Source organism: Humulus lupulus, chromosome X (assembly GCF_963169125.1).
Source record: "Humulus lupulus chromosome X, drHumLupu1.1, whole genome shotgun sequence".
Taxonomy (NCBI): Eukaryota; Viridiplantae; Streptophyta; class Magnoliopsida; order Rosales; family Cannabaceae; genus Humulus; species Humulus lupulus.
In genome coordinates, this window is record NC_084802.1 from 79295487 (window position 1) to 79319153 (window position 23667).

Consider the following 23667-nt stretch of genomic DNA (forward strand, 5'->3'; position numbering starts at 1 on the left):
ATGAAGTAGGCCTTGCTGAGGGAACATGTTTGGAAGAGACAAATGATGAAGATGTTCCAGAAGACAATGTTGAATGTGGCGTTAACGAATAATGGATCGAACCTGATATTGCGCAATGGAGGAGCTTGCTTCAATTTTTGGATATTGACAAAGAGCCAGAACATATACAGTTTTTAGAGTTTGAAGGGATGGAGTTTGTAAGTATTGAACAAGCAAAATCTTTTTATTTTTTGTATGCGAAAATGATGGGGTTTAGTGTTAGACAAAAACTGAAGAGGGAGGACAAAAGAGGTTACACATTAGAAGTTCAGTGTGTTCAAACGAAGGTTTTAGAGAACAAAAATATTGTAATCTTGATAATAGGTGTAAAGAAGCTCGTGCTCTAACAAGAACGGGTTGTAATGCAGAGTTTAGAATAAATTTAAATAGGAAAACTAACCACTGGATTACTAAGTGTTTTAATAACCACTACAACCATAAGTTTGCCTTCTTTCGTGAAAAACCATTTCTTAGATCTAATAGAATATTTAGGGACGATATGAGTAAACAAGTTATGGCAATGAAGATAGCCAGAATTAACACATCCCAAATTCAGAATTACATGGTAGAAGTTCATGATGGTCGGGAAAATGTGGGATGTATCAAAGATGACTTGTACAAGGGAATTTTAAAAAAAATATTCAACTTGGGATGATTGTGACATGTCCACAGCAATGAGTTATCTCAAAGCAAAAAAAAGGGTCGGACAATACGTTTTTCTACAAGAATGATGTAGATAAAGAAAACAGATTGACAAATTTATTCTGGTCTGACGGGACTTCCCACGTTGATTACCAATTATTTGGTGATTGTTTAGCATTTGATTCTACTTACAAAACCAATAGGTATTTTTTTTAAAAAAAATATTTTACCTTATATCGATTTCTTAGTAAAATTTCAAATATCATATTAATTTTTTGTTCAACGGGTACGAAAAGCCATTAATAATACTACTTGGGTCTAATAACCATGACAAAACGTGTGTGTTTGGAGCTGCACTCTTTGATAATGAGACTTCAATTGGGTAATGGAAACATTTTTAGAGTGCATGGGTGGTAAGATGCCTTCAGCAGTTTTGACAGACGGTTGCAAAGCAATGAACAAAACATTGGATAATATTATGCCCGGTGTTCCACATCGTATTAGCTCGTGGCACATACTCAAAAATGCAATGCACTATATACACAATATAGCATTCCATCAAGAATTGAAAAAAAATTATTTTCAGGTAATAAATTAAATGTTGTTTTATCTTATTCTCTCAATTATAATATGAAAACATTTATATTTTTCTTTTTTACAAAATTATAGGTATTACAAGGAGGAAGAATGGGAGGATAATTGGAAAGTGATTGTGAATAAATATAGATTGACGGGAAATGCATTGGTGGAAGCACAATATGGCACAAGAAAGCAGTGGGCTGATACTTTTCTTTGTGGTTTTTATTTTGGTGGAGCTACTGCTACCGATAGATGTGAATCTATTAATGCATTATTGAAAAGAGATTTGCAAAATAAAATACCAATGTGGATGTTTATACAACACTTTGACCATGTTTTATCTATGTTACATTACAACAAAATGAAAGAGCACTACAAAACTAATTTGACTGAACCAGTTTTGAACCAGACAACTATGTCGTGTGTGGAGGATGAAATTTCTTCAATTTTCACAAGGAAAATTTTTACAAGGATAAGAAAGGAGATACGACGTGGCGATAATTATATTGTCCTGAAGGACGATAAGATACTAGATTACACTCTTTGTTTGGTCAAAAAATACATTGGTTTTGGATTAAAGCGCAAAGTGTTAATCTCCAATGATGGGGATGATGTGCGATTTGATTGCTATTCTTTTGAGACAAAAGGAATTCCATGTAGACATATTTTTATTTCATTGAAGAATTTGGAGAGAAGAAGTTTGCCAATTTGTATGGTAAATAGACGTTGGTTAAAAGATGCTAAAGAAGTTCAATTGTTGACTCAAGGTAATGAAAGAAAGTGTCCTCATCTTGAAGTTATTGAAAATTCTAGGTACGGTGGTATAACAACACAAACTACTATCACATCGTACCTTGCTATAAGATTGCGAGAAGCATTCCAAAAGGCTATGAAAGATATATCAGAGTTGAATGCATAATTGGAAAAAATGCTTCCAGATGAAGAGTTAAAACAACCTCAAAATGACGAAGGAGTGTTTCCTAATAAGATTTTGGACTCTCAGATTTAAAAAAATAATAAAAAAGGCAGACCAACTACAACCATTTTGTCGAAATCATTCCTTGGAGGTGGAAAGAAGAGAAAACCAAAAAAAATTGTTATTACATTGCAAGTATTGTGGTGAGGTTGGACATGATTAAAGGAATTGTCCTATGCAACAAAAGTCAACTACAAAGAAAAATGGTCATTCGAAGAAGAAGAAGAAAAAAATCATTCCATGACTAGTGATGTCTTTTGTATAATTGTTTATAAACACTTTTTACATTGTAATTTTAATTTCGACTACAAAAAAATAGGGCTAATTGCTTTTTTTTTTCTTTCTAAAATCTATATTTTAAATATGGTATTGAGATTTGGGAAAGTTAATTCATTTGCATAATTAGGATTTAAAGTCATTATATTTTATTTATAATTAATTTCGGCTTCAAAAAAAATAAGGCAAATTATTGTTTTTTTAAGTTAATTCATTTGCATAATTAGGGTTTCAAGTCATTATTTTTTTTAAAAAAAAAAATCGAAATAGAAGAAAAGTAGTTTAAATATGGTATTGAGAATTGGGAAAGTAAATTCATTTTCATAATTAGGGTTTAAAGTCATTATTATTATTATTATTTTTAAATACATTTTGAAATAGGAGAGAAGTAGTTTAAATATGGTATTGAGAAGTGGGAATTATTAATGCACCTCTTCAAATTGAAAGATTAAAAGACTATCTATATCCTAGCATTTAAAAAATAATTAATTATATAAAAATATTTTTTTTATCATTAATTTCAGCTACAAAAAAATAGGACTAATTATTGCTTTTTTTTAAAAAAAATATTATAAATATGGTATTGAGAATTGGAAAAGTTAATTCATTTGCATAATTAGGGTTTAAAGTCATTATATTTTTTTTATAATTAATTTTGACCACATAAAAATAGGGATAATTATTTTTTGTTTAAATTAGTTTAAATATAGTTTTGAGAATTGTGAAAATTCAATTAATTTGCATAATTAGGGTCTACACTCATTATTAGTTTGAATAATTAAATATTGAATATATCATAAATATTAAATGCACCTTTTCAAATTCAAACACTCTAACAAACTATCAAAATCCTAGTATTAAATCAAAATTTATTAAATTAATATTTCAGATACCCATATTTCAGCTACAATAAAATATTAGAGAGAATAATTATTTTTTTTAAAAAAAAATACTTTTGAGAATCGGGAGAGTTCACTTAATTTACATAATTAGGGTTTACACAAATTATTATTTTGAACAATTAAATATTGAATATATGTTAAATATTAAATGCACATCTTCATATTCAAAGATAATAACTAACTATCTAAACCATCATTTAGAAAATTATAATTAAATATGTAAAATTTATTAATATCAAAACCCTAATTTCGGCTATGCCAATTGTGGTTTACAATTAATATTGAAATTTTTTAATATTAAAAATAAAAAATATTTGCACATCTTAAAATTCAAGAACTCTCCTTAGGGTTTAAATATGGTATTGAGAATTGGGAAAATTAATTCATTTGCATAATTAGGGTTTAAAGTCATTATTAGTTTTTTAAAATAAATTTTGAAATAGGAGAGAAGTAGTTTAAATATGGTATTGAGAAATGGGAATTGTTAATGCACCTCTTCAAATTGAAAGATTCAAAGACTATCTATATCCTAGCATTTAGTAAATAATTAATTATATAAAAATACATTTTTTATCATTAATTTCGGCTACAAAAAATAGGGTTAATTATTGTTTTTTTTAATATTATAAAAATGGTATTGAGAATTAGAAATGTTAATTCATTTGCATGATTAGGGTTTAAAAGTCATTATATTTTTTTTATAATTAATTTCGGCTACAAAAAATAGTGCTAATTATTGTGTGTGTGTTTTTTTAAAAAGTAGTTTAAATATGGTATTGAGAATTGTAAAAGTTAATTCATTTGCATAATTAGGGTTTAAAGTCATTATACTTTTTTATAATTAATTTTGGCTACAAAAAATAGGGCTAATTATTGTTTTTTTTTTAAAAAAAAGTAGTTTAAATATGTTATTGAGCTTTGTAAAAGTTAATTCATTTGCATAATTAGGGTTTAGAGTCATTATATTTTTTATAATTAATTTTGGCTACAAAAAATAGAGCTAATTTTTTTTTTTTTTTATAAATAGTTTAAATTCATAATATAAAATTATATTTTTTTTTATAATATATTTCGGCTACATAGGGGTAATTATTGTTTTTTTTAAATATTTTAAATATGGTATTGAAAATTGAGAAAATTAATTAATTTGCATAATTAAAAAAATAAATTTTGAAATAGGAGAAGTAATTTAATCATGGTATTGAGAATACATCAAGAAAAAACTATAACATTTCAAAAAAAAACCAAAAAATAAACCAATAACAACAAGGTTAACATTAATATATTAATCATAAACTTAAAAAAACATTTAAAAAAAATGCATCAAGAAAAAACTATAACAATTATAATAAAACTCTTAGAAATCTATTGACCTTGCTTTATAGTTTTAATTGTTCCATCATCTTTTAGCATCTTCATATATTTTTCAAAACATTTTTTGTCATCACCTATTAAAACTTTGAAGATGCTATTAATAATCTTATTGGTTCAATTTGTGATGCACAATAAGTGTTAATTTTATCTATTTATTTAAGGTATCTCATGGTTTTATTTTTTTTACTAAGAATTATATGGAAGCTATTTATATTATTGTTTACAAGGATCATATGAATGTTGTAAATTAAACCATTATATAATAAAAAGAAAATTTTCATTAGTTAAATCAAACATAAAAATAAAAATCTACATAGTACAATAGTAGATAGACAAACAAGCACTTTTCTTACGATCTCTTCAACTTTTCCATCATTCTCAAGAGCACATCCATATTTTTCAAGTGCTCGTCAACTTTTGTTTGTTCCTCTTTGAATAGTTTCATTATTTTCTCAAATAATGCTTCGCGATTGTCGGATCCAAAACTCCAAGACGATCAATCAAATGTTTAACAAGCAACACAATCTCTTTAACTTCTTTATCTCCTAAGTCATCATAATATTGAGTAAATGGACACATTCTTAAAAATATAAAATGATTTCAAACTCTACCTAAAAATAAAGTTTACATTTGCCTACAAATGATAACAGTGTATATAAGATAAAATGATTTATAAATAGTGTTAAAAACCACATAATTTCGAAATTATGACATTTAAAATATCCAATTTTGTTTTAAAAAATTAAAAATAAATTTTCATTTTCAACCAATACCCGAATTGTTTTGGTTAAATTAATAAATAAGATGTGTAATAATTATGGAAAATATAACAATTAATGAGCTATTCCATATCCCTAAAATCATGCTCAAATTTTTTATTAGTTACACTTCTCAATATATTAAATGAACATATTTCAATTCCCTAAAATAGCACAATAATTTTATTATCGGTTAGGTTGATTATGCATAAGTATACTATTAAATTCTAAATGGTTTAGTTGTTATTAATTAGTTTAGTTACTATGCATTGATTTTTAATTACTAATTTTTAATTTAAATTTAAAACATAATTTCGAAATATATTCAATTTTTTTTATAGATAAAAAAGTTTAGTTGAGTTAGTTTGTGTAAAACATATTTATATTTTATTAAAATTTCTCTTAAAAAACGTGAGCAATTAATTTAGAAAATGCCAACTAATTTATTAAATGTATGTATTCATAAATCCATTTCAATACCATAACATCATGCTCTATTTGGTTGAGTTATTAATCATTTCTCATAAAAAATGTATACAGTTAAGATCATGCCAACTAATTTCATTAAATCCATGTCTCCATAAATCCATTCCAATTGCCTAACACCATGCTTAAAATTCTCATTGGTTGATATATTAATCATTAAATTCAAAATTAACATATAAAAACTATTTTTATTTAATATTTATGATATTAATGTCTACAACTACCATTTGAAACTTCCAATAAACATTAACACTGATTGTGAAAATGATAAAATTTAAAGTGTGTGTTTTAATCTTGTTAATAAATAATAAATTCAGAAGTAGACTATTCAAATCCTCCCAAATATTGATCATCTTCTAATTTCTCAAAATTGATAAATAATAATACAAATTTCTTTCTTTTACACAACTTGATTCAGAATAACAAAATTAGGGCAAAGATCATTGTCTCTAATACTATATTCCTCTGCTTAAAATGAACTCTCGAACATTTTTCAATAATTTTGCTATATTCTTGTTGAAATTTGAGTATGCAATCCACGAAGCTATGTGACACCTTTCTTAATTAGAGTCGAACGACAATAGTGAAAAAAAATTACTCAAGTATAGTATCATAAGAACAAAATATATATAAAAAAAAAACTTAATATGAAATCTACTTTCCACAAAAGACCGTAAGTCGAGCTTACAACTATTAATCATAAATAATATGACAAAGACTCCACAATCATACACATTTGGTTATCTAGGGACATTTCTACCACGAACTATACCAAAACTAGCAAAGTTGAAACTACCAGGTTTCCTTTTGATCTGATTCTCCAAGAACAAATCTAGATTGCGTAGCTACATTTGCACTCTAACATCAGAATTTATAAATTTAAAATTTATAAAAAAAATAATATATTCTACCAATAAAAATTTACAATATCAACAATCTTAGATGACTGTAATATAGGATTCTTTTCATTAGCAAGTGAGTCTCAAACTTCTGATTTTTTTTTCTTTTAGTATCACCTGTGCAAGAATGAAGTGTCTTACAAGCAACATAGGAATATAAATCTATAACTATAATTGTTGTTGGAAATTACATAATAAATAGATGTTTAAAAATAGATTCAACATAAACCATTAGAATTATACTTCATTGCAATGTTCAAGGGAGCCCATAAATCTTTCATAGCAATGCATTTTCCTCCAAATTTGATGTAGTGGTAAATTGGAGTAGGAGTCGGGTAGTAAATATTTCTTTTGTCATAATTTAAAAAAAAAAAATTAACTCAACAAACATGAAATATTTTTTGACAAAAAAGAATAACAACAAAAAACAGACCATAGTTCGAGCAGGAAGATACCAATTCTTACACTCTATACCCTTCTTTAATCTCTCATCCTCGGTCAAGAATGAAGAAACCATAGTAACGATTTGCATTTACAAAAAAAAAATTATAACGGTCACACTAAAATTATTAATATATACAAATGAATTACCTCAATCTCCAACTCTTTTTTAGGTCCAAGATAACGGAAGTCAAACCGTCGTAGAAAACTAAACTCACTTTCTACTACAATTTCCCTATGATAGATACAATAATGGACATTAAAATATATTGAAAAAAGGACCAAAAATATATACATTAAGATAGAAAAACTTACAATTGATCAGAGTTTGAGAAAATATATTCTAACACTTCCCTATCTTTTGGTCTTAAAGTATTACCGAGTTTAAAATGTTTAAAGAACACAACATCATCTTGGCTAATAACATGTCTTTTTAAAAATAGTGATGGAGAGGTTTTTTCGCTAATGGATTCACATGTCAGTTTTTTTTTTTCTTCTTATATCTACATGGAATTTTATCATTGGCTTGTAAACCCAGTTTAATAGAGTGTAGTTCATTTCTCAACTCTTTCAACTCGTGTTCAATTATTGCCCTCCATTCCATTTTTTATTCCATCATGAATTTCTATACAAAAAAAATAGATGAAGATTATCAATTTGTAAGATATATTTTTGAAAAATAATAATATGTTTGAAAATTTTACATGATGAAATTTTCAAAACTTTAAAATTACTCATATTTTTATTTTATTGAAGAAAAATGAACTACAAAATAATTTTTAATAATAATGTTTTAAAGAAAATTTTTTAAAACCCTATAACCTTCAATGTAAGTTTATAACCCTAATAGTTGATATCAGATGTTTGAATAATTTCGAATTTTACAATGGGAGAAAAAAATGATAATTTGTTTGTAAAAACAAACAAAAAAATAATTGAGAATCTTGACTGAAACACTTTAAAATATCTTGAGTTTTTTCATCAAACACGCAAGAAAAATTATTCTTGTGGGTTTTTACTAAACAAGTTTTTCAAGAGAAATAAGATTCTCATTTTTTTGAATTTCAAATCCTACACAACAAATAAAAATAAGTTGGAATATTTTTGGAAAAAAAAAGCACTAGTAGTGAATTTCGAAATATGAAATTGGAGAAATAGATGATAATTTGTTTGTAAAAATAAAGAAATCACAAAAATGATTAAAAATCTTGCAAGAAACACTATAAAAAATCTAGAGCTTTTTCATCAAACATTTTTTTTTAAATTGTTCTTGTGAGATTTTACTAAACAAGTTTTTCCAGAGAAATAAGATTTTGTCATTTTTTTGAATTTCAAATCCTACATGACAAATAAAACTAAGTTTGGTTTCTTTTTAAAAAAAAAAAGCTATAGTAGTGAATTTCGAATATGAAATTGGAGAAATAGATGATAATTTGTTTGTAAAAATAATGAAAGCACAAAAATGATTGAAAATCTTACACGGAACACTGTGAAAAATCTAGAGCTTTTTCATCAAATACTTTCAAAAAAAAAAATCTTGTGGCCTTTTACTAAACAAGTTTTTCAAGAGAAATAAGATTTACTCATCTATGTGAATTTCAAATCCTACATAACAAAAAAATAAACACCTTAAAATATAGAAAAAATACCAGTGATTTTTGAAAATGACTCAAACTTAGAAATCTTACTTGAAAACACCTTAAAAAATTGGAGCTTCTTCAATCAACAAGTTTTTAAAGATGAGTAAATTTTGTATAAAAATATATAAATTTTGAAATATGTTGTTGACACGGTTTTTCGCAAACAGTGTATTACAAAAACTTAGCTGGAATAAACTAGTGCTTAAGGGTAAACCGTAAGAATAATAATCACTCTTAAAGATACTTAAAATGATATAGTAAGAACACTCGTTTCTTTTTACGTGGTTCGGATGTTAAAATCCCCCTAGTCCATGAGTCGATATTATTACTGTATGTCTCTCTATATTTTGACAGAATATTTGCATTATACAGAGAAAACCCAACCTCTTTTCTATCAAAGGTCTTGGTATTTATAGAAGAACCATCCCAGGATAGGTGTTGGGGTTGTCACGTGAATGTACATCCCTCTTTGTGACATGTCATCTAAAAATAGTGAATATTACAATATATCTTAAGGTAAGGTCTAATCATTAGGTAAAAATGATCATGGGCCACCTGGTGTAATCAGACACGTGATGTCTGATTACGCACGTTTATATTACGTGTTCGAGAATTCAGGGATAAATGGACATGCGATGCCTGACCGCGCACGTTTATATATAACGTATCCAGCTTAATAAACTCGTGGGCATGGCAGGTTGTCAGAGGACTCCGACCTGAGTATAATGCCAGCCCGTGTCCTGGAGGCTGTAAGTAATATTCATCTCCAGTTCGTATATTAACGCTTCGTACTTCTCAGTTCATGCTATTAACTGGGGGGTTGAACTGCCACTGCCGAGGAGATGTCAATTTGTGGGTCCCTCAGTATTATTCTTAGATGGCCAGTTGTACCTGAGTTGCATGAAAGACCCGGGCTGAATATCAGGGCATACATTTGCCCCCCAAGTCCATGCCCGTGTCTTATGACGTCATTCTCTGACACGGTGGGGGCTTTTAAACTTATGTCAAGATTATCCAGGCTTGTTCATCACTTGAGTACTGGACACGTGGGACGCCGCAATTGGCGCCTGTTCGGGTTCCGAGGATTGCATTAAATGGCCTGGCCACCTTTTTTGCTGCCGTTTAATATTTCAAAACATGACCCTCACATCTCACATTAGTTTGATCGGACGGTCCATGTTTCTTTATGCTTATTACATATAAATAGGGCTGGCAATTTTAAGTGTCCATACCCTCTCATTTGAAATTTTTCCTAGTTTTGTTTCCTCTGAACTTCGAAAACCCTTCTTCCTTTTCTCATAAAATCCAAAAAATCTGCAACTGAAACATTCGTAAGCCCAGCCACCAAGGATTTTTTACGAACTCTCTTTCTACGCTGCACATTCCTTCCATCGACGAACACACTGTAAGTTCTCTATTTTATTGGAACTTTCTTTTACTGGTTTTTTGTGTATTTCTTCCTTCTTTATAGCACCACTTTGTACTCCACCGTCACTAGCATTAGGCTGTTCCCACATATTTTTGGCACACATGTTCCGGTTTAGGTTTATCGAGTAGGCTCTAAAATATATCTAGGATGGTGGTGTTCATACACTGGGTAAATCTTCAGGTGATTCCTGGGCAATTTTTAGAAAATATCCATTAGGCATGTAGGAGATGAAATGTTATTAGGGTTAGACATTAGGTTGCGTAAGGGCTACACTTCTTGGGCGATTTTTCTATGGACCGTTCCCCAAGGAGGGTGGTGGCCTGACTTTCTGACACACGGATCCCTAAATATCAGAGGTTTGTTGGGAAACCTAGGTGCGTAGCATAGGCAACGTGTGGCATCACACGGGATGATATTGCATCAGCTCGCGTGTTAGGACCCCTGGCCTTTGTTATTTCTCCAGTTCAAAAAATTCTACGTCGCCCACTAAAAACTCTGTCGTTCTTATTCGATAGGCGAGCTGATGGCACCCAAGAAAGGCGCATCCAAGAAGAACATAGCTGGCTCATCGTCCCAACAACATCACAAGGGAAAGGAGGTCATTCCCGATTCCCGCCTGCTTGAGTTTGGCCTCGTGGTGGAGAAGGAGGTCGTGGTCGCGCCTGACGCCTTTTTCGAGGCCGAAAGGATTGTCTCCAAGATAATAACCCAAGGAAGGGTCAACAAGATCCTGTTGTCCCATAACATCAAGGTTGGGAGGGGGGCTCTCATCGCCCGACCTCCCTACGAGGGGGAGCGGAGCTGTGCACCACTCCTGGACGATTTCGCGGCCTGGAGTGATGAACACTTAAGGCTGGGGCCTTCCTCCCCCTCGACCAGTACTTCGCGGACTTCCTCAACTATGTGAGGTTTGCACCGTTCCAGCTCCCCCTGACTCGTATCGGCTATTGGCGGGGTTGAAGTACCTTTTTCTGAAGCACATGTGGGAGGTCCCCACTCTGCCAGATGTCCTCTATTTCTTCTGCCTCAAAGCCAGCCCGGACCAAAGGGACGAGGTGACGTGTTCTTTTACTTGACCCGATTCCCGAACTCGCCTGCAGTCATCGAGCTACCCAGTCATCCCAACAGCTTCAAAGACCAATTCTTCATGTCGAATGGGTTTCGTAACTACGAACACCAATACTTCAACCACCCTCGTAAGTCTTCTTTCTTTTCTTAGTTCGAGACAAAAAATTCCTTTCACACTTAGTTTTTCGTGTGTGTATATTGATTGAAGTGTCTTCGTGCAGCCATTTTCGTGAGGACGACCAAATCGACGACCCTCGGGGGTCAATATGAAACTTTGGCGGGGCTCCCTTCTAGCGAGAAGGACTACCACCAGCTCGTGTCTGACAATACGATGTTGGCACGTAAGTGGCTAGCTGAAGGCCAAACCCTGGCCTTGAGAAGAATGCAGGCCAACGTTCCTATGATCTGCGAGCTCCCGCACGTTCCTGAAAGGAACATTGAGGCCATCGACAGCGAGGAGCTAGAAGAGGACGAGGTACCCCTCGTGTGGAAGAGGCGAGCTCCCAAGATCACCCAGGACCCCATTGCTGAGCGAGCTGCGTCAGGGGTAGCAGTCGGCCCCTCTGGCCAAGGTAACCCATATCCCTTTAGGGATTTAGATAGGGCTATCGCCGACCTTAGGCTAGTCAGGTTTAACCCAAACCAACTCGTGCACCATCACCATAATGACCTCGCCCATAACATAACCTTGCTCCAGTGTGTAGACCGTTTGGTTCTTCGTCATGACATGGGCCATCCTAGGGGGACTGTAGTAGTAAACAATACCTTGTCCTTTAGGTCGGCCTTCTTTGAAGAGTATGGAACCAATCTTAGGTCGTGGCCATCCCTTCTCCAAGATGTTGTTGCTCCTAGACTTAGGCAATACGTAGAGGAGTCCAGTCCTGAGGTAGAGACTGACCCAAAACCTCCCCTAATCCAAGAAGTGGTTGACTTAGACTCTCCTTCCCGTATAGCAGTTCCGAGGCTGGAGGTCGTGGAAATAGACTCCTCCTCTAGCTCGGAGGGTAGGATTTTTGTTACTTCCTATGCATTTTCTTTGCAAATTGATGAACGTATATGCATACTTAGCGTATTTCCATTCTTTTTCAGGTGAGGAGATGGCACAGCGAGGGGAACTTGACATCTGCTTGATGTTCTAGGAAGGGACATCCAGAGAGGGTCCCCTAGTCAAGAAACTAGGGCCACTTCAAAGAAAATGCTCCCCTCGGCAGTGACTTCTTCCAAATCGTCGGCTAAGGGGAAAGGCTTGAGCTCAGGAGCTCTGCCCACCGCAGCCCCGGAGAAGAGGGGTCCGGCTGCACCCCATCCTCGCTTTCCCCCAGCTCCTGCTCGGGACCAGGTAGCACCGGTTGGTCCCCTAGCTTCAGTAGTCCCTGCCGCCACTGTTCGCATCCCTGTCAACACCCAGGATCTGGAGCAAATTCCTGACACTTTTTGGGGGACCATCTACGAGACGGCGAACCATGCGGTGGAGCATTTCTATAAGGCCAAGCCCCACGACCTGAGGGCGATCGACGAGAGGAGCCCGGAGAACGTCATGGAATCTACCCTGGGGATGAACCTCACAGTAAGCACACTCCCTGACCTGACTTTTATTATTATTTTTATTTTTTCTGGTATGTGCCTAACTGTTTCTTTGCTTTTTGCAGGCGGTCTTGGATCAACATCGCAGCATATCTCGGGCCAGGGCTAGAAATGATGAACTCAAGGCTGAGCTCCAGACTGCTCAGGCCGCCCTGACTGCGGCCCAAACTGCTCTCGCCGCCTCTCAACAGAGTGAACAAAGTGCCAAGGCGGCTTGGCAGCGGCCCAAGTAGGTGAATAGGAGGCAAAGGCTGCCTTAACCACAGCTTAAGAAGGCGAGCAAGCAGCAAAGGCTGCCTCGGCAGCCCTTCAGGCTGAGCTCGAGGGGGCCAAGGCCAAACAGATGGAGGTCGAGGCGACTATTCAAGAAGAGAAGAAGGCATCGACATCCTCCATGGAGAGCATGCTGTACCACTGCTGGGCCTTCAATCAGGATGGAAACTTCTCCTTCATGGCCTTCGAATTGTGGGGGCATTACCTCAAGAAGTTCAAGGCTCGGCTACAATAAGAGCTGCAGTCTGAGACCGGGGAGGCCTCTGTCGCTGGCGAGCAGGAGATCGAGCAGGTGACGTCCTCAAAGCGGCCTGGAGGGCCTTAGATTTTATTTTGTCTTTATTTATGTTATGTATATTTTTCTTTTATAAACATTAAGCACGAGGTTATTCACCTCGAGACAATTTATATATATTTTTTTCAATTATCTAAGTTTTATTTATTTCTTGATCTCTTTCTCATGCCTCATGATGTGCACGGTTAAAGCCTGAGGGTATGACCCTTAGGTCGAGATTGATATTCCTTGTCGTAACAAAAAAAAAACAATTTATATCTTACCTGTTAAGTATCAGGCCTCGGACCCGGTTGTACCTGAGTTTTTTTTTTTTTAAATAAAAACCTAGTTCGCGTTAGTTTGATCGACTGGTTATCGACCGGTTAATCAATTTTACCAACTTCTAAGTTTCGGAACCTGGTCGTGTCCAGGATATTTAATTAAAATCTTAGTTTACGTTAATTTTATTGACACCCCATGTTTTTTAGAAAAACACTGGCTAATCAATTTAACCAATTTCCAAGTTTCAGAACCTGGTCGTGTCCAAGATTTTTAGTTAAAAACTTAGTTCGCGTTAGTTTTATTGACACCCCGTGTTTTTTTAGAAAAAATCACTGGCTAACCAATTTAACCAACTTCTAAGTTTTGGAAGCTAGTCATGTCCAAGATTTTTAGTTAAAAACTTAGTTCGCGTTAGTTTTATTGACACCCCACGTTTTTTAGAAAAAAAAACACTGGCTAACCAATTTAACCAACTTCGAAGTTTCAGAACCTGGTCGTGTCCAGGATTTTTAGTTAAAATCTTAGTTCGCGTTAGTTTTATTGACACCCAGGATTTTTTAGAAAAAAAAGCACTCGTTAACCAATTTAACCAACTTCTAAGTTTTGGAACCTAGTCGTGTCCAGGATATTTAATTAAAACTTAGTTTGCGTTATTTTTATTGACACCTCACATTTTTTAGAAAAACACTGGCTAATCAATGTAACCAACTTCCAAGTTTCGGAACCTGGTTCTCGGGTTGTCTGCCCTCCAAGTAATCAGGAAGTGGACTTTCTGGGTTACTTTGAACTAACATGCAGATGAAACCATACAAAGATACAAATATACCATAATGTTTTTTTTTTATATATTTCTAAAATTAAATGGCTTTTATATTCGAGCTTTACATAGACATGTGGTTTGATCATTGATAGTACTTTTTCAAATGCATAGCGTTCCAGGTCCGTGGTATCGTTTCTCCACTAAGTTGGGCCAATTTAAAAGTACCTTCCTGTATGATTTCCACTATCTGATAGGGCCCTTCCCAGCTCAGGCCTAAGGCACCGTCTTTGGGGTCCTTGCCTGCTAAAAACACCCTTCGGAGTACCAAGTCTCCTAACCCAAAGATACGCTTCTTGACCTTTGAATTAAAGTAACGAGTGATTTTTTGTTGATAATGCGCGAGCTGTAGCTGTGAATCTTCTCGCTTTTCATCAATCAGGTCGAGGGATGCACTGAGTAGTTCGTTGTTTTGCTCCGGGCTAAAGGTCTGGAGCCTATGTGTGGCTATCTTTGTTTCGACAGGGAGGACGACGTCACTTCCAAAAGTTAAGGAGAAAGGGGTATGCTCTGTGGAAGTTCGGTGGGAGGTCCAGTATGCCCACAGCACGTGCGGGAGCTGCTCGGGCCATACTCGGCCTCGTCCAACCTCTTTTTAAGGCTTGCTTTGAGGATTTTATTCACAGCCTCGACCTGTCCATTGGCCTGCGGGTAGGCCACTGAGGAGAAGATTTTGATTATGTCGTGCCTCTCACAAAATTCAGTGAAGAGATCGCTATCAAACTGCGTACCATTGTCTGACACAATCTTTCTCGGCAATCCGAATCGGCAAACAATATTCTTTACCACGAAGTCAAGGACACTTTTTGAGGTGATTGTAGCCAGGGGCTCCGCCTCTGCCCATTTTGTAAAATAATCGATGGCCACTACTGCATAGTGAACTCCTCCCTTCCCCATAGGTAGGGCTCCAATTAAATCGATTCCCCATACCGCGAATGGCTAGGGGGCGATATCATTTTTAGCTCGACTGGAGGAGCTCAGGCGATGGTGGCAAACCGCTAGCACTTATCACACTTTTGGACATAGGAGATGGATTCCTTTGATAACGTGGTCCAAAAATACCCCTGCCTTAATATTTTCAAGGCCAGATTTTGCCCCCCAACGTGATCCCCATAGAAGCCTTCATGCATCTCCTACAAAATAGTTTTGGCTTCCTCTGGCAGAACACACCGTAGTAGAGGTAAGGAATGGCCACGTTGGTACAACACCCCGTATATGATCGTATACCTTGGAGCTTGATAAAGTACTATCCTCGCGTCTTTCTGCTCACCAGGCAATTTTCCTGTCGTAAGATACTCTATTATGGAAGTCATCCAGGTCGGTCTGATATCGATCATCTTGACCTGCATTGTGCTTTCTGTCACGCTCGGACTTTCCATGAATTCCACTGGTACTATGCTTAGAGTCTCGGCTTCTTTGGAGGTAGCGAGTCTAGCCAGAGGGTCAGCATTGGCGTTCTGCTCGCGAGGGATCTGCTCGACTAGGCTATATTCAAACTCTGATAGCTCCTTCTTGACATTGGTCATGTAAGCTACCATTTGGGTCCCTTGAGCTTGATATTCCCCAGATACTTGGTTTATCACGAGCTGGGAATCGCTGTAGCAGTGGACGGCCCTGGCTTTCAACTCCTTCGCCACTCTAAGCCCTACCAGTAGGGCTTCATATTCGGCTTCATTGTTGGACGCAAAAAATCCGAACCACAGTACAAAGTGGAAACGATGCCCTTCAGGGGATATTATAATAATCCCAGCTCCGGATCCGTTCTCATTAGATGACCCGTCTATAAAGATTCTCCATAATTCCTGCACTGGTTCTCTCAATGGCTCTTCTTAGAATCCAGTGCATTCAGCCGTGAAATCAGTCAGGGCTTGGCTTTTTATCATAGTTCGAGGTATATACAGTATCTCGAACTGGCTGAGCTCTACCGCCCATTTCAAAAAATTTCCCGATGTCTCAAGTTTCTGCAGCACCTGCCTTAAAGGTTGATCGGTCATGACATGGATTAAATGGGATTAGAAATATGGCCTAAGCTTCCTGGAAGCTGTAATGAGGCAGAACGCCATCTTTTCCATTAGGGGATACCGAGATTCTGCTCCGAGAAGTCTTTTGCTTATATACTGGCTTTTGAATTCGGTCCTCCTCCCGGACCAACACGGAGCTGGCCGCATTTTCGATCACGGATAAATAGAGAAAAAGGGGCTCTCCTACCGTTGGTTTAGATAACACTGGTGAATCGGCCAAATGTGTCTTCAGGTAGATGAAAGCCTTCTCGCATTCCTCAGTCCACTCAAACTATTTGTTCCCCCGGAGCAAATTGTAGAATGGCAAACACTTATCGGTAGATTTAGAAATAAACCGATTGAGGGCCGCCACCCTTCCTGTCAGACTCTGGACATCTTTATGCGACCTGGGCGAAGGCATCTCTAGCAGCGATATGATCTTGTCCGGGTTTTCCTCTATTCCCCTGGTGTAGACTATGTATTGTACATTTATGGGAGTTTAGCCTCATGTTATACTTCCCTTACAATTCCAAAACATTCCCTCAGATCGGAGACATGGTTATCGACAATATTTGACTTGACCAGCATATCATCAACATACACTTCCATGTTTTTTCCGATCTGATCAGTGAACATTCTTTTGATCAACCTCTGGTAGGTTTCCCCAGCATTTTTCAGCCTGAAGGGCATTGCTTTATAGTAGTACACGTTGGTTGGAGTCATGAAGCTAGTATGCTCCTGGTCCGCAGGGTTCATGGCGATCTAGATATATCCAGAGTACGCATCCATGAAGGACATGAGCTCATGCCCTGCTGTGGCATCCACCAACTGGTCAATCCTTGGCAAGGGGAAGCAATCCTTGGGACAGGCTTTATTTAGGTCGGAGAAATCGATTCAAGTCCGCCATTTTCCATTTGGCTTTGGGACCAGGACAGGATTGGCGACCCTGATCGGGCACTTAGCCTCGCGGATAAAGCCGCACTTGAAAAGCCTAGCTACTTCTTCCTCTAGTGCCTCAGCTCGGACCGTACCCAGGCGCCTTTGTTTCTGGGATTTCGCAGGCATGTTTTTGTCCAAATTTAGCGTATGCATGATGACACTCAGGCTGATTCCTATCATGTCTTCATGGGACCAAGCAAAAACATCTAGGTTTTCTTGTAAAAAAGTTATCAGCTCCGTCTTTCTGTCGGCGCCAAGATTTTTCCCAAGCTTAACGACCCTCGTAGCATCTTTGGGATCAATGTTTACTTCTTCGAGGTCTTCAATAGCCTGGAGCTCGGATCTATCTTCACCCATTCGGGGATCAATATCCTCACCTGGGGTGGTTCCCCTCCAACTAACTTGCTGAGGTTCTTCCTGTTGGGGTTTTATGCCCTAATTAAAACCCAAATTCTTTGTAATATCATTTTATTATCAATAAAAGAATAGAAATCATTTTTTAACTTGGTCAATCACTTTGCTCACATGTTTTATTTTCATGATTATTTGTTTAATATAAACTTCTATTAAATCCCGAGCATATAGCTAATCTTATTTATAGTGACGTAATCACAGTGGAATATAAATATTATTATATGTTCAAAATAAGTTAGTCCTAAGATTAGTCAGTGCACTGCATTTACACTGTCTTGTCAATCTACGATATGATCTACTTACACATTACAATATTATGTTCTTTCCAGAATATTAGCAAAGTAGATAAGATCGGATGTATTTGTTACATCGGACAAGACCGATATTGACAGTTGATAAGATAAGTAAACATACCGTTATTATCTATTCTAGTCATATGATATAGTTGACCATAGGTCAATTCAATCTCAATTCTGAGTGGTTAGTATTCTAACTGATTGTATTATTTGAGTTCTTTGACTTGTTCATTACCAGCTTACCCTACGGACTAGCCCATACTTACATATTAGGAACTCAGTAGTATAATTGAGTGGGAGTGTTAATCATAGATATGAACATCTATAGCTTCTGATGAAGAAGTGAAATGATGGTTTCCTTTTAGTTTGGTTCAAGGTGATAAATGATAGAGATCTCATTTCAGTAATTAAATTAGTTTACTGAAATATCATTTACAAGGAACTAAGTGTTTTAAGGATAAAATACAATGAGGGGTAAAACGGTATTTAAGTCCTATCTCATTGTAGACCGTCTATAAAGGATTGAGTGACAATTATGGTTGTAACAATGGATAATTAATAGCGTATCTATATTTGTTTTAGAGCGTTCTATGAATTCAAGAGTGCAATTCCAAGTCTATAGTGGAGTCACGAGGAATTAATAAGTTAGTAAATTTATTTGTTAGATTTATGATAACTTATTGGAGCTTGATTTCATAGGCCCATGGTCCCCATTGTACCTTGGATAAAATCATCTAGATAGTCTCAATTAATTGATTTAATCATCAATTAGAATTATCAAAATTGACCAGGTCAATTTTGGATAGTTTCACAGAGTTGTGTAATTTTGAGAAGAAAAGAGAAATTATGGCAGATTTATTAATTTAGATACCAATTTATTAATTAAGATAAATTGGTATCTAAATTAATAAATAAATTTAAATCAAGGTTCAAATTATAAATAATTAATTTGATAAAGGATTTAAATAATTATTTAATTAATTAAATCAATAGAAAATAATACAGGCATTGATTTTAAGTCCAAGGGGCTTATAATCAAATGGGAAATTTCACGGGCCTATAGCCCATGATAATTTCGACCTAGGGCTTCAAAATGGCTATTATTTTATTGATTTTTTAATTAAATTAAATGGTCTAATTGAGTCTATAAAAGGAGTGCTTAGTGAGAAGTTTGATAAGTCACAAGTCAGATTTTCTGATAGTTTTATATTCTCTCTAAACACAAGTCTTTTTCTAAGCCACTTTGTTATTTTCTCTTCTTCTCTCTATATCTATCTCATGTGTTGAGAATTTCCCAAACTAGTCTAGGTGGTTCTAAGGATACATTGGAAGATTGTGAAGAAAATAGAAGATCGGTTCAGTTTCTTGATAATACTCTGCGACAGAAAGGATACAAGAGTTAGAGGAACTAAAGGAAGGACTTTTAATTCCGCTGCGTATACTGTAAGTATTATATTCTTTGTTTCTCTTTGAATTCAATTTTAGAAACATGTTTTAGGCTATCTCGTATTAATTTGTTTAATATTAGATATACATGGAAATAAATAAAGATCCTGTATAAGCTAATCCAACAACTGGCCTCAGAGCCTTTGGTAATCTTTATTTTCATGCATGAACATGTTTAAAATTGGATTATTTGATATGTTTGAATAATTGAATGGTTTTCATGTTTTTATGAAGCATATTGATTTTATGTGAATTTTAGCAATTTTCAGGTTATTTTGTTGTGTTTTCTATACTATTAATTTTTATATATGCTTTATTTTGTGTAAAACATGTTAACAATTAATTAGAAAATGGTTTTGGTTTGAAAAATTGCTCAAAAATTTTTTTTGGAAAAATTTGGCCTAGCTCCCATGCGCGCGCGCACACCAGCCACCAGCGTGAACAGTACCACGGGTACTATTCATCTTTTTTTTTTTCAAATTTTTTTTTTAAAATTAAAATTTGTAGAAATAAATTATTTATAATCAAAACCAAAAATATCTTTTTTTTTTTTTATCATTTAATTTTTTTTAAAAAATAAGATATTTTTGTTAGTTGAGATTTAAATAATTAGATATTTTCTACAAACATTCAAATTCAAATTTAAAAATAGACTAACAACTTAATTTTAAATCTTTTAATATATGAAAATATCAGAATTATGATATCAGATATTTAAGATATTTTCATTTAAATTCTTGATATTTTTTATTAAATCTTTATTTGAAAATATAAATATATTTTTATTCTATAGTTTTTAATATTTAACTTATTTGAAATTTGAATATTGTTAGTTAGATATTTTTATGGATATTTGAATTTGTTTAACTATTTTGAGATATTTTAGGGTTGTTATAACTATTTATATATATATATTTTTTATTTTTTAATGGTTAAAATATTAACTAATAGTTATAACAACATAAGATATTTTGGAAAATAGTTAAGATATTGATTTTTAAATTTAAAATTGGTTAATTTTTGAAAAATATCATTTTTTCAACCAATTAATAAAATATTTTTTTTAATGGGATTTAAATTAACTTTGGTTAATTGTTGATAAATCCTATTTAAATTAAATTAATATTTTTTTATCAAATTAACCTAAAACCAAGTTGATTGTTGATAAATGAAATTAAAATTAACTATTGTTAATTGTTGATCAATTTCATTTAAATTGACTTATTTTTGAAAAAATTTAATTAATTTGAATTTTTTTTTTATAAATTCTAGATAATTAATTGTGGTATTTTTGCAAATGAAATAAATTGTGGTATTTTGGCATAAATTCATAGAATTGCTCATATAGTAACATGATTAGGCCCATCCAATTATAACATGTTTGTTTGCACTATATGTGGTATTTTTGCAATTGGGCTTAGATCCATATAGTGACCCATATGTTTGTTAGATATATGGTATTTTGCCAAATAAAATATTCATAAAATGATAGGTTTTATTTGGGCCCATTAGAAAATGTAAAGTTTAAATTCCATTCCACTTGTGAAGGCCCATTTGCTTTGCATGAATATAATGGGCCTAATCAATTAATAAAACGAAGGTTTAAATTCCTGTCTTTTGGACCTTGTATGGAAGATAGGGGGCCTTTGTAGTGGGAACGACACACTAGACACAGCCCTCCTCCATACAAGCCCAATTGTTAAGGCCCATTTACCTGAGTTGGACTTAATTGTATAGGTTCATTATATTAGTTAAACCTAAATATTGATTAGCAACAAAATAATTCTAAATTAATTGAATTTGTTTCAATGTGACACTTTAGAATTAATAAGAAATTATAGGACTTTGGTTTTAAAAATTTTAATCTGTTTAATTTTTTTGGGAAAACCATAGTCATTAATTTTCTAAAAATAAATAATAAAAATACTATTTTTAATTTTATAATGAGCATATTTTAAGAATTTTATTCGATCTCCACCGTTGGTTTAACATAGTCAATAGCTTAATGGGGCCTCGAGGCGCTTTGATTCGTCCCCCTACAGAAGGTGTTCATTAGTCATTTTGACAAGGTTAGATCTCAAAAGATAGATAATTGTAGGTCAAATTCTACTAGACTCACCCCTACGGTGACTACTAGGACTAAATCTATGATTATTGAAACCGTGGGTCTAGCTCATAAAATAAGAGATTTTGTTTTCTTATTTTGATCGAATAGTAGGTTGTTAATAGTGGTGTCCATTATTAAATGAGTTTACAACTCTATTTAACTAGTGGTATTTTTTTATTCTCGCCAACCGGGACAAGGATATCATAGATTAGTTAAAAACCTAAAGAAATATAGATATGATTGTTTTTGGTATTTTTTCTCATATCTTACATATTTTTGTATATGTTGTGCTATTTCTTGAAATTTGTGTGAATAGAAGTTTTATTGAGCAAATGTGATTGATTTCTATTTTATTGATAATTTGTAGTTTTAAGTTAAGTAGTGTTTGTGTCTACTCCCATCCTTTCTCAACTTTCGATGGAGAAACTCACTGGAGAAAACTACCTTAATTGGAAGCAGAATATCAACATAGAGTTGAATGGTGACAACTCTGAATTCGTCATGATTGAGGAATCCCCAGAAGGAGCACCGTGTCCGCACGTTAGTGATGGCACCGTCAATACTTGTGATTTGTGATGGTACCATAAATGCTTGGATAGCACCGTCTCTGCACGTTCGTGATGGCATCGTAAATTCTCGGATGGCACCGTGTGTGCACGTTCGTGCTCAACTCAACTCTGGTCTGACACAGCTCAGGAACGAGCTTCAGATTATTAAACCTGTCATGGGTGGACCTAGTAAAGGAGGTGAAAACAAGACTACTGATGTTGCTGCTCATCTAGCTAAGGCTGAAGCTAACCAAGCTTCGTCTTTGAAAGCTGGAAACAAGAGGAAAGGTGGACAAATAAACAACCCCAAGCTTGCAAAGGCTGCAAATACCAGTGCACAACCAAGTGCACAGACGCCTAAGGGGAAGAACAAGAAAAACAAGAAAGGTAAAGATAAGTGCTTTCACTGCAAAGAGAATGAGCATTGGAAACGAGATTGCCCTAAGTTTCTAGCAGTGAAAAACAAAGGTAATGATTATAGTTCATTTATCTTGGAAACATGTGTTTTAGAGAATGATAAATCCGTTTGGATTATTGATTATGGATCTACCAACCATGTTTATAACTCTTTACAGCTTCTTGAATCGTGGGAGGAAGTGAACGAAGGTGGCTTAAAGCTTAGAGTTGGGAACGGAGCGTTCATTGAGGTCCAAGCTAGAGGAAGAGCTCGTCTGAAGTTCGGAAATAAATTTTTAATTTTAAAAGATGTATTTTTTATTCCGAATTTTAGTAGAAATTTAATTTCAGTTTCCATGTTGCAATTAGAACGATTTGTTATGACTTTCACAAGTTTTAATATATCTATTTCCTTCAATGGATCACAATTGTGTATTGCATGTTTGGAAAACGGGCTTTATATTATGCGACCTAACGAACCCCTCGCTCTTAACAATGATTTATTCAAAGTAGCTAAACCTAGGACCAATAAACGTCAAAAGACCGATAACAAGAATATGACGTATTTATGGCACTTGAGACTAGGTCACATTGGCTATGACAGGATTCAAAGACTTACAAAGGATGGACCTTTGAGGGAACTCACCTTAGGTGAATTACCTGTCTGTGAATCTTATCTAGAAGGAAAACTGACCAAGCGTCCATTATCTGCAAAGGGTGATAGGGCCAAAGAACCACTTGGTCTTGTGCATTCAGATGTTTGTGGACCTTTGAATATACAA

The 23667-nt window shown here is 34.4% G+C and overlaps 1 protein-coding gene across 1 annotated transcript; it reads left to right on the top strand.

The window, feature by feature from the left end:
* The first annotated feature begins 242 nt into the window (after positions 1-242).
* On the top strand, positions 243-2179 carry LOC133805984 (protein FAR1-RELATED SEQUENCE 5-like). The gene is made up of 2 exons (XM_062244126.1): positions 243-310; positions 1351-2179. The coding sequence occupies exons 1-2, from the start codon at positions 243-245 to the stop codon at positions 2177-2179; spliced, it is 897 nt and encodes a 298-aa protein (XP_062100110.1).
* The last annotated feature ends 21488 nt before the right edge of the window (positions 2180-23667 follow it).

What these genes read in the sequence shown, in the direction of transcription:
- LOC133805984 (XM_062244126.1), top strand. Translation starts at nt 243, where the DNA reads ATGATGGGGTTTAGTGTTAGACAAAAACTGAAGAGGGAGGACAAAAGA. An exon ending in GGTTACACATTAGAAGTTCA is followed by an intron (nt 311 to 1,350) that starts GTGTGTTCAAAC and finishes ACAAAATTATAG; the next exon opens with GTATTACAAGGAGGAAGAAT.